General features: G+C 48.1%; 1 protein-coding gene across 12 annotated transcripts in view; it reads right to left on the bottom strand.

Annotated features, from left to right (window-relative positions):
• ATP9B (ATPase phospholipid transporting 9B (putative)) overlaps positions 1-12,080 on the bottom strand; it is a 305,109-nt gene that overhangs the window by 44,491 nt on the left and 248,538 nt on the right. For all 12 annotated transcript variants that reach the window (XM_009252491.4, XM_002828331.6, XM_054538120.2 and 9 more), the window contains 4 exons: positions 9,655-9,816; positions 8,854-8,946; positions 719-802; positions 59-229 (listed from right to left, as the gene is read on the bottom strand). In XM_009252491.4, coding sequence (XP_009250766.2) covers positions 59-229; positions 719-802; positions 8,854-8,946; positions 9,655-9,816 — 510 coding nt within the window. The remainder of the gene's footprint in view (positions 1-58; positions 230-718; positions 803-8,853; positions 8,947-9,654; positions 9,817-12,080) is intronic.

Raw genomic sequence — 12,080 nt, 5'->3', positions numbered from 1 at the left:
AAAGCACTGTTTGCTTCAGCAAAAGCAGCGCGCGCCAGCAGAGGTGAGCCCGCAGTACCTTGATCCCGGCGTTGCGCAGCATCTCCAGCGTGGGCCGCACGTCTGTCTGCAGCTGGTCCTCCACGCCGGTGAGGCACAGCAGTTCCATCTCCCTCTCCAGGCTCTCGACGACCGCGGCCACCTTGAGGGACCTGTCGTGCATGCTCAGCTTGGCTTGAGTGTATCGGCTCTGGGGACAGAGGGGGAGGCGCCTGTGTGCACACATGTACATGCTCCATGTGTGTACTCCACAGAGCTGGACTGCATGGGCTGTGGGGACAGAGGGGGAGGCGCCTGTGTGCACAGGTGTATGTGCTCCATGTGTGTACTCCACAGAGCTGGACAGCATGGGCTCTGGGGACAGAGTGGGAGGTGCCTGTGTGCACATACTCTATGTGTACTCAGCTCGGCTGGACTGTGACCATTGAGGAGTTATCAAGCACAATTCTAAGGAAACTGGCACTTCTTTGCTTCTGTGACCCTCCTTCCCCAGCAAGCTGGAGAAGTGGTGGAAACAGAAATGCAGACAGGATCACCCCATGCTCCTGCTGAGCGAAGCTGCCTTCACTCCTAGACTATAGCGATCCCAGCTCTAATTTCATACAAAGACAGGAAGAACTAATTTCAGCGGAAGGAAGGAAACGTCGTAGGAGGATTGGATGGCTGGGAGTCGGCTCACCTCAAAGTCCTGGTACTGCTCCTCTGTCAACGCCTTCTTTGCAACCACGAGGGTCCGCAGTCCTTCGCGAGCCATGTTTCCGCACTGGAAAAGGAGAGGCCGAGTCACAAGTGGGCCCTGCAGAGCCCCTGTGGCTGTGTGTGGGGCCAGGGCAGCGCCACACTCTGATCGCTGGTGCCCTGCCCTCATGTCCTGCGCCCACCTTCATCACCAAGGCCAGAGACAACTCAGCAGAGGGACGCCTTTATATACCATGCATCCTTTTAACCTCCCGACCTGTCTGGTATCTCAAATCCTACTGACTCCTTCACTTGAGAGGCAAAGACACTGGATGGAGTTGGGGCGCACTCTGCCTGGACTCTCCTGGTGCCTAGCAGAGCTTCTTTTTACCACAGCACGGGCTTTTCAAAAAATTATACCCTGAATCCTTAAACACCACCACTCCAGAGTGTGGACAGCAGCTTGCATGTAGCAAGAACACACGGAGGGTGCACACGGCGGTGCTGGGGATGGGTGAGGGGAGCGCCTGGTGCCAGGGAGGGCACAGAGGGTGCACACAGCGGTGCTGGGGATGGGCGAGGGGAGTACCTGGTGCCAGGGAGGGCACGGAGGGTGCACATGGCGGTGCTGGGGATGGGGCGAGGGGAGCGTCTGGTGCCAGGGAGGGCTCCTGGTGTGTACTGGGGGAGTGGGGGACCCCCTGGCGTGTTGTAATACCGTGGATTTAGAACCAGGTGGCTGGGCCGGAAACCCGTTTCTGCCACAGACTCTGTGTTTTTGGGCAAACGACCTCATTTTTCTGTGCTTGTTTCCTCCTTAATAGAAATGGGCTCATAAGAGTGTTGCTCTGGGACTAACTCTGTGAATCTGTGTTAAGTTCTTGTTGCTCTGTTTTTAATGTGCATGTAACTGGCCTTGCAGGGCAGCCGATCATGAGCAGTAAGCGCAGTTAGTGATGGAGGGGAGGGCAGGAGTGCAGGGCCGCGGCGAGAGCTGGGGTTGGTGGCGATACAGCCAGATCCCAAAGCTCACGAGCCTCACCCTGCATTCTGGCTTCCAGAGTTGGGGGAGCCTTGCAGGAGTCACGGGGCCTGATGTGCGTGTTAAAGCAAGACATGGAAATGCCTGCAATGAGCTCATGAAACGGTGCTAACTGTGTTCAGTCAGGGAAGGCGTCAAAATAAAAAACACTATTATCCTATTAGAGGTAAAAGTGCAACAGTTTTAGCTGGTGATGGGGTGAAGAAACAGGCTCTCTGGGACAAGGCTGAGGGGTGGTGCAGGAGCAAACCTGTGTGGAGGTAACACTCCCAAAGTTAAATTGCTCGTACCAGTGACACACATGCCAGTTCTGGAAGTTCAAACTGCACTTACAAAAGTAGACCCCGATGTCCACACGAGGTTGACGTTGCCATATTGCTTACATGAACGAGGGTCAGGTTTTAAAAGGCTTGAACGAGCCTGCTCATAGTTAATAGCTACACCCTGCATTTCCACATAACCAGCACAGAGAATCTGGCAGAGCGGCAGAAGCCAGTTCTGGAACTCTGCGCTTTCTGTGCCATTTCCTTGTGTGCAAAGTGAAAACAGTTCCTCCCTCACATGGTTGTGGTGATGTGAAGGACACCCAGAGGGAGAGGCCTCATGGGGCCACAGGAACAGACGCGTGAGGGCACGTGTTCCTGCAAGGCAGGGTGAAGAAACAAACCCACCCCGCTCTCCTACCCAGAACAAGGCGGTGTGGGCGACTGGGCAGATGTGGGAGGGAGGGTGCCGGTGGGTCTCCTACCTGGCACAAGGCGGTGTGGCCGACTGGGCAGGAGGGCACCAGTGGGTCTCCTATCCGGCACAAAGGGGTGTGGGTGACTGGGCAGATGTGGGAGGGAGGGCACCAGTGGGTCTCCTGGGGGCCAGGCATGTGTACAACTTAGCTGTGAACACACACGGTCCTGCCCAAGGGACCAACGTCTGGGGGATGCAGACAAGAGGCAGGGATGGAGGGTGCTGGGCTCCCGGACAGCCCAGGGGGTGTTGGGGCTGTCAGGAGACAACCCCACCCCCCTCTGCTGTGTGGACCAGAACGGGGCTCAGGACAGCAGGGCTCTCTTCCAGGGACACACAGAGGCCCTACAGTTGATTACTAAGTGCTGGGTGAGGTGTGCCTAAGCTTTAAAGCTGTGGTGTGTTCTATAAAAAGTACATTAAAAAAACCAAAGTAATGAACACTAAGCTATATAACTGTCCAAACTATCAATTTTTGAATCTAGCAGTTTCTACTTTTTTTTTTTTGAGACGGAGTCTTGCTCTGTCACCCAGGCTGGAGTGCAGTGGCACGATCTCGGCTCACTGCAAGCTCCGCCTCCTGGGTTCATGCCATTCTCCTGCCTCAGCCTCCCCAGCAGCTGGGACTACAGGCGCCACCACCACCCTGTCTATTTTTTTTTGTATTTTTAGTAGAGACGGGGTTTCACCATGCTGGCCAGGATGGTCTTGTTATCCTGACCTCGTGATCTGCCCACCTCAGCCTCTCAAAGGGCTGGGATTACAGGCGTGAGCCACCGCGCCTGGCCTAGCAGTTTCTACTTATTAGGGCTAACATACTTTAAGATGCTTTAACAGCGACTCTCCCTGTAGAGAGGGCTTCTCTGTGCTCTGGAAGGTCCTGAAAGATTCGCTGCTTAAGACTCTCCATCCAGTTGTTGTTGACTCCCTCTCAAATTTCAAATTTGATCAACTCTTTCAAATTTTAACCACGTTTATAAAGCTCCTGTCTCTGACACTAGGGTTGATAATACAGAGAAATCAGTGGTAATCACATCTTCCTGAAGCCCCAGGAACTTTCTGTAGCTCAGGTGGACACTCCCAACTTAGCTACGGCCACAATGAGCGCGCAGAGGTGGTACAGCTGCAAACCTGCCCTGCCACCATGACACACGGTGAGAGGAGAGGTCTTTTAGAGGCTATTTTGGTAACCTCCAAGGAGAATAGAGCTCTACATTACAGCTAGAGAACAACTAATCAAAAACATTATTTTCAATGTATATTTAAAACTTTAAAAATGTGAACATTGATAATGCAGACACTTAAGCAAGGATATCCTAAACAAGTTAATTAGCTACATTTGTTTACGGAAAAGAAGATCAAATACTAGTAAACCTGGTTTGTGCAATGTTGCGCTGAACACTGAGAGTCCGCACGGCAGGGAGAGGAACATGACAGCGTCCCTAAGGAACGCTCTGCCAGCTCTTGGGGTGGACATGCAGTGGAGAGGTCAGCTCCTCAGACAGCAACAGAAAGCCAGAGATGGCAGTTGTGGCCCAGAGAGCTGGGACTTTGGGCATCTGACCTTTCTCAGCGCTGCCCAGGAAAAGTGCTGAGAAACCCCCCGGGCACAGCCGCACGTTTGGAAACACATCACGGTGCACGCATGCACATCACGGCCCCCCCAGACACGCACAGAGACCCTGTCACCACCCATCATCTCTCCTGGGCAACAGGCAGCCCTCCACGCGGGAAACCCCACTCTAATGAAGCCAGTGTACTGTATCTACTGATCAAGGTTAATCTGTAGGCAAATAAATATTATTGAAGTCTTCATATTTTTTGCAATTTCTTTTTAATTCATCCAGTTGATTGTATTTGACGTTGGACTGGAGGCTGCAGGGATGGCAGGAAGGGCTAGAGGAGAGGTGTGGGTCTAGCACCCCTCTTTATGCATCCAACAGCTGTGTCTCTTCCCGTCTCCTGTTTAGGAATCGGAATAGTGACCTCTACAGGGTCATGTGTTACAGAAGACAAAAGAAGTGACAATTACTGTGAATTACAAAGGCAAGGCTGTCATCCATTATACCTCCTGTCATTCCCAATTTTAACTACAGATGGCCCTTAAACAACATGGGTTTGAATGGCGTGGGTCCACTTTTACGCAGATTTTTTTCAGTAAAGCTTATGCGGAGTGAGCCTGTCCCTCCTGCCTCCGCTTCCACCTCCTCCACCTGTTCTGCCTCTGCCCTCCTGAGAGAGCAAGACCAACCCCTCCTTCTCCTCAGCATCCTCAACATGAAGACCATGAGGAAGAAAGTCAGAAGGTCTTCACAATGGCCCACTCCCACTTACTGACGAGTAGATACATTTTCTCTTCCTCATAATTTTTTTTCTTTAATTTTTTTATTTTATTTTTTGAGATGGAGTCTCGCTCTGTCGCCGAGGCTGGAGTGCAGTGACGTGATCTCGGCTCCCTGCAACCTCCACCTCCTGGGTTCACGCCACTCTTCTGCCTCAGCCTCCCAAGTAGCTGGGAGTACAGGCGCCCGCCACCACACCCGGCTAATTTTTTGTATTTTTAGTAGAGACAGGGTTTCACCGTGTTAGCCAGGATGGTCTCGATCTCCTGTCCTCATGATCCGCCCGCCTCGGCCTCCCAAAGTGCTGGGATTACAGGTGTGAGCCATGGCACCTGGCCCGTGATTTTCTTAATAACACTTTCTTTGCTCTAAGTTACTTTCTTGTAACAATGCAAAACATAATTCACATAACATACACAACGTATTAATTGATCTGTCCATGTTATTGGCATGGCTTCGTTCAATAGGAGGCTATCAGTAGTTACGTGCTGGGGAGTCAGAAGTGATAGGCTGATTTTCAACTGTGTGGGGGTTGGAGCCCCTGACCCTCGTGTTGTTCAAGGGTCACCTGTACTTGTTTCCTTTACAATACAATGTCCAGGGCCTAACTCAGGTTTGTGTTTAGAGGGAAGGAAGCCAATCACCTCAACAGCTCCACCTATCCAGAACATCACTATTTTAAGTTTGTTTACAGACTTACATATTCTTACATCTCAGGTTTGCAAAAACTGGTTCTTTCTGTTATGTGATCATTGAAAAGTTTTTTTTTTTTAAACATCTGACAAGCCAAGAATTCAGTTCTGGAGGAGCCTGATGGAAGCAGAATAATACATTTTGAACTCCAGCTCGAAGAATCTGCTGCCTCATTTCGTTTTTAATAAAATGAAAGGCTTTCATACTATAGTAGTGCCACAACAAAGACATTGTGAAGGGACAACAATTTATCCAAGGAAAGAAAATACAGTGTTGAGAAAATAAATGTACATAGAATTTTTAATAAAGTTATCTTTGTGAAAAACATTCTGACATTATCTGTCTGTTGCAAGACATTTATTGATTTGACCTCATAAAGCTAAACAAATTAAACAAGTATTTTACAATTAATTGCACATCATTATGACCAAAAGTAATTTTTACGGCATTTTACTAGGTCTTCAGGGAGTTTAATTTATTCATGTCCGTGATTAAATCAAACCACCCTGAAGGAGATATTGATTCATATTGCCACTACCGTTGCGAACACTGGGGTGTGGAGGCTGCACGGACAGGCCATCTCTGAGGTCCCAGGGTGGGAGGACAGACTCTGAATTCCAACAGCAACACGCACACAGGAAAAAGGGCCATGTTTACTACAATTACAACAGTCTCCATTTTACTTGGAAATCCAACTACTGATTTATACACAAGCTTAACGATAAAATCATCTCATGAGGCTACCTACAAATCCTATTTACTTCAGGAGAATTTAATGAAATACGGGATTGCTTATTATTTGTATCTTATGTTCTAATTTTAGGTGAATCTTATGCACAAATTAGCATTAGGTTGAAATTCTAAAGAAAATCTCCTTGCAAATATTTATGTTACAAAAGAGATACGTTAAAATATAACTTTGATTACATATAAAGTATTATTTCAGAATAGTGAATGACTGATAATGCCTTCTATTTCTCACTATTATAAACAAAATATTCTTTGTAAGGATCTACTTGTATAGATTGACATGCACTCACACACGAAACAAAAATGATTGTTATTTACATAGAAAGTAAATTATTGGCTGGGCATGGTGGCTCATGCATGTAATCCCAGCACTTTGGGAGGCTGACGAGGGCAGATCACGAGGTCAGGAGATAGAGACCATCCTGGCTAACATGGTGAAACCCTGTCTCTACTAAAAACACACAAAAAATTAGTCAGGCATGGTGGTGGGTGCCTGTAGTCCCAGCTACTTGGGAGGCTGAGGCAGGAGAATCGCTTGAACCTGGGAGGTGCAGGTTGCAGTGAGCCAAGATTGCGCCACTGCTCTCCAGCCTGGGTGACAGTGTGTCCGTCTCAAAAAAAAAGGGTAAACTATTTATAATTAAATAGATAGGACTCCTACCCTTTCTCCTTTATGAAACTGAAAACTGTAAGCATTTAAAATAATTTAGCATAAAATGATAATGTGTTTGACAACCTATGTGGTTCCCATCAGCATCTGGTTTGACATTTTGACAGCTCAATTCATCCAATGATACCAGCGTCTACAAGCTGGGGAAAGGATATCCTTTTTCTGTCTTCTATCAATAAAGTTCACAGAAACACTGTGAACCAGGCTACAGTAGGTCACATACCTCCTCTTCCATAGAAACACTGTGAACCAGGCTACAGTCACTCACATACCTCCTCTTCTATAGAAACACTGTGAACCAGGCTGAGAGTCAGTCACATACCTCCTCTTCCATAGGAACACTGTGAACCAGGCTGAGAGTCACTCACATACCTCCTCTTCCATAGAAACACTGTGAACCAGGCTACAGTCACTCACATACCTCCTCTTCTATAGAAACACTGTGAACCAGGCTGAGAGTCAGTCACATACCTCCTCTTCCATAGGAACACTGTGAACCAGGCTACAGTCACTCACATACCTCCTCTTCCATAGGAACACTGTGAACCAGGCTGAGAGTCACTCACATACCTCCTCTTCCATAGAAACACTGTGAACCAGGCTACAGTCAGTCACATACCTTCTCTTCCATAGGAACACTGTGAACCAGGCTACAGTCAGTCACATACCTTCTCTTCCATAGGAACACTGTGAACCAGGCTACAGTCACTCACATACCTCCTCTTCCATAGAAACACTGTGAACCAGGCTACAGTCAGTCACATACCTTCTCTTCCATAGGAACACTGTGAACCAGGCTACAGTGAGCCACACACCTACTCTTCCATAGGAACACTGTGAACCAGGCTAGAGTCACTCACATACCTCCTCTTCCATAGAAACACTGTGAACCAGGCTAGAGTCACTCACATACCTCCTCTTCCATAGAAACACTGTGAACCAGGCTAGAGTCACTCACATACCTCCTCTTCCACAGGAACACTGTGAACCAGGCTGAGAGTCACTCACACACCTCCTCTTCCATAGAAACACTGTGAACCAGGCTAGAGTCACTCACATACCTCCTCTTCCATAGAAACACTGTGAACCAGGCTACAGTCAGTCACATACCTTCTCTTCCATAGGAACACTGTGAACCAGGCTACAGTCAGTCACATACCTTCTCTTCCATAGGAACACTGTGAACCAGGCTACAGTCACTCACATACCTCCTCTTCCATAGAAACACTGTGAACCAGGCTACAGTCAGTCACATACCTTCTCTTCCATAGGAACACTGTGAACCAGGCTACAGTGAGCCACACACCTACTCTTCCATAGGAACACTGTGAACCAGGCTAGAGTCACTCACATACCTCCTCTTCCATAGAAACACTGTGAACCAGGCTAGAGTCACTCACATACCTCCTCTTCCACAGGAACACTGTGAACCAGGCTGAGAGTCACTCACACACCTCCTCTTCCATAGAAACACTGTGAACCAGGCTAGAGTCACTCACATACCTCCTCTTCCACAGGAACACTGTGAACCAGGCTACAGTCACTCACACACCTCCTCTTCCATAGAAACACTGTGAACCAGGCTGAGAGTCACTCACACACCTCCTCTTCCATAGAAACACTGTGAACCAGGCTAGAGTCACTCACACACCTCCTCTTCCATAGAAACACTGTGAACCAGGCTAGAGTCACTCACACACCTCCTCTTCCATAGAAACACTGTGAACCAGGCTGAGAGTCACTCACATACCTCCTCTTCCATAGAAACACTGTGAACCAGGCTAGAGTCACTCACATACCTCCTCTTCCATAGGAACACTGTGAACCAGGCTGAGAGTCACTCACACACCTCCTCTTCCATAGAAACACTGTGAACCAGGCTACAGTCACTCACATACCTCCTCTTCCAGCCAGTCATTATACTGCACGATGGAGGACATGGCCACATCAGCGCCCTTCATGTAGAATGTGATTTCTGCCGTGGATTCATCCTATTACAGAACAAAAATAAATAGAGGCACATTTAGGCTGCATTGCTCGGGGCAAATAACTGCTAGTCTAATAAAACACACAATGGAAAAAGCAATTCCTATGAATGTGCCTGTGTGTTAAGCTCCTCACTCGTGTTTCTATGCGGAGGGCTAGGCCCGCTCTTCAGCAGTAGTGCAATCAGGACTGAGAACATAATTGTGCATCTTGAGATGCTAGGCTGAAGGTCTGAGTGTGTTAATGAATATGATTTGAGTTGCATTCATTCTCTTAAACTTTTACAGTTGGATTTAATGCTTCACTGTTTAGTCAACTTCCAAGATATGATTTTGGTGTTTGCTAAAAAAATCAAGGTACATTTTGGCAACTTTATGGTCATAAATCAATGTTCAAAAGTCAAACTCTTTGGCATGTTATTTTTGTTGAAATCAAAACAGCTTTAGTTGTTGATTTCAAAAATTAATAAATCCCATATTATTGATTCTGGCTAGGTTGACTTAGGAGAATTATTTTATCTCACTAGAGACACAGTAGCTTCCCAGACATAGATTATTCACTTAGATTTCATTAAAAAAAAAACAAAAAACAAAACTGTAACAGCATAAAGCACCTGAGAAAATGTTTAACTTTCTTTTGGGAAAATCTGTGTTTAAAAGGCGTGAAAACAAAATGTCTGAAGCCATCGCGTGGCACCCTCGCCGCAGCCTCACCCTGACGATGACGCCCATCCGCTTGCTCTCGGAGGTGAAGGGGAACAGCTGCAGAATGCAGAAGCTGAGGACCTGGCCGCTGGGGGTCTTCAGTTGCATGGAGGTGAGGTCCCTGCTGACCAGTGTGAGGCCCACACTCTCTGTCCACTGCACCAGAGCGACCTACGGGAGACCAGCAACACCTGAGGCCACTGCTGCCTCAGGAAAGCCGCACACAGGTGAACCAGCACAGCAGTGCTCAGAAAGCTTGCCAACATGAGACAGCTGCAGAAAAACTTAGGTGTTCAGAACTTTTTGTTTTCACGGCTAAGTATATACGTTTGAATAACATTGTTCTAGAGAAATCCTAAGCAGTATCACAAGTCACTTGGTATTATTCTTTAAAATAAAGACCATGACGGATCATAAAGACTTTCTTTACAATTTGTGTTAATTGCTCCCTAAAGCCAGATGGTTTTAAAATTGAGAGCGCAGCTCAGCCCATCAGTCTGGGGCAGGGAGCAGGTTACACGACTTTTCAAGGTTTCTCCCTCCCCAGTTCCACGGACACCATGAAAGGGGGAATAGTTTGAGTCTCATGTTTATGGTAATTATTTTTCTACAATAAGAGATCAATTGGTGACTGATTAACTCTATTAATGTGTCTACGTGTAATATTTGCAAACTTAAACGAGACAAAATAGACAAGGAGAAAGCAGGCCTGGGTTCTAAGCCCAAGTGTGAAAGTCAGAACTTCTGTGGCCAGGTCTTCATTCTGCTGGGGCCATGCTCCTCTTCTGTCAAGTGGAAAAATGGACTTCCAAATTGCTTTGAGGCCAAAACAACATGAGTGGTTCTCTGGCATATGGCAGGTACTCAGAAATAGAATGTATTCTTATTGATAATTATTTATTGACATTAAAATTTAACAATCACAAGTGGAAGAGCAATTTTTACAGTTAATAATTTGTGAACAGTATTTTATGACAAAAAGTATTATTTTCTGATAAAAGTCTGTCTTTAAAAGCAACCTCCCTACCAGACATTAATCAGATAAATAGGGTATGCCAATCCTATTATGCAGCTAAAGGCACACTAACCACGGGGAACACGCTAACCACGGGGAGCATGCTAACCACGGAGAGCACGCTAACCACGGAGAGCACGCTAACCACGGAGAGCACGCTAACCACGGAGAGCACGCTAACCACGGGGAGCAGGCTAACCACGGAGGGCACGCTAACCACGGGGAGCACGCTAACCACGGGGAGCACGCTAACCACGGAGAGCACGCTCTCTGCAATGTCCCACACCACTGCAGCACAGCCCAGTAACACAGCCCCTTCCATCAGGGTCTGCTCTCTGTTCTGCAGGCCTGCCGCCACCCACAGTGCTGAAGCCCCTCACAGACTGGGCGAGGCCTCTTCTGAAACCACAACCTCATTCTCACCCCACTCTTCCGATGAGCACGTCCTTGCCTTCAGTTTTAACCTCCACCTCACTCTCAGCCAAACAGTTTTAAAATCTTGGGTTCTGAGAACTCAAGTCACTTCAGGAACATTTTAAATCTTGTCTAGTGCACAGGATATTCAGTCAATCTTAGGGCCTTCTGAACATTCCTGTGAGGATAAGTTCACACTCTTAGAAAGACTGTAGCAAAGTTCTCAAGAGCTTTGGCTCTGTGGCCAGCTGCTCAGGTTAGGACCGAACCCTGGACAAATGGCTGCACCTCTGCAACCCCAGGGTCCTTGTCTACAGATGGCCATGCCGAGGGACCGCTCAGAGCTGCAGCAAGGATTAGAGAAATGAGGTGTGAGGGCACGCGGTGGACAGTCAGCACAGGGAGGCCACCAGGGCTCCATCCTCACGCTTTCTCACAGGAGCCCTCCAGACATGCACTCATGGGCAGACCAGGAACCACTTTTAAAATCAGATTTTCTAAGCAATTCCCCACATGTCTGACCACAGAATACCTCCAGCATGATTTTCCAGTGTCTGAGGGTGAAGAGCTGCTTCCTTTCTTTTTCATGCTTTGAACTTGACATAGCAGGGCACTGTGTGGGGACAGAGTGTGCAGAGATGACACCGAACACCATGTGACCTCAGGGAGGGAGGGTGCAGAGAGGACACCCGAACACCATGTGACCTCAGGGAGGGAGGGTGCAGAGATGACACCCGAACACCATGTGACCTCAGGGAGGGAGGGTGCAGAGATGACACCCGAACACCATGTGACCTCAGGGAGGGAGGGTGCAGAGATGACACCCGAACACCATGTGACCTCAGGGAGGGAGGGTGCAGAGATTACACCCTAACACCATGTGAGGGGAGGGAGGGTGCAGAGATGACACCCGAACACCATGTGACCTCAGGGAGGGAGGGTGCAGAGAGGACACCTGAACACCATGTGACCTCAGGGAGGGAGGGTGCAGAGATGACACCCGAAC

This window comes from Pongo abelii, chromosome 17 (assembly GCF_028885655.2).
Source record: "Pongo abelii isolate AG06213 chromosome 17, NHGRI_mPonAbe1-v2.0_pri, whole genome shotgun sequence".
NCBI lineage: Eukaryota > Metazoa > Chordata > Mammalia > Primates > Hominidae > Pongo > Pongo abelii.
The sequence above is the reverse complement of the archived record's forward strand: the minus strand, read 5'-3'. Positions and strand labels throughout refer to the sequence as shown.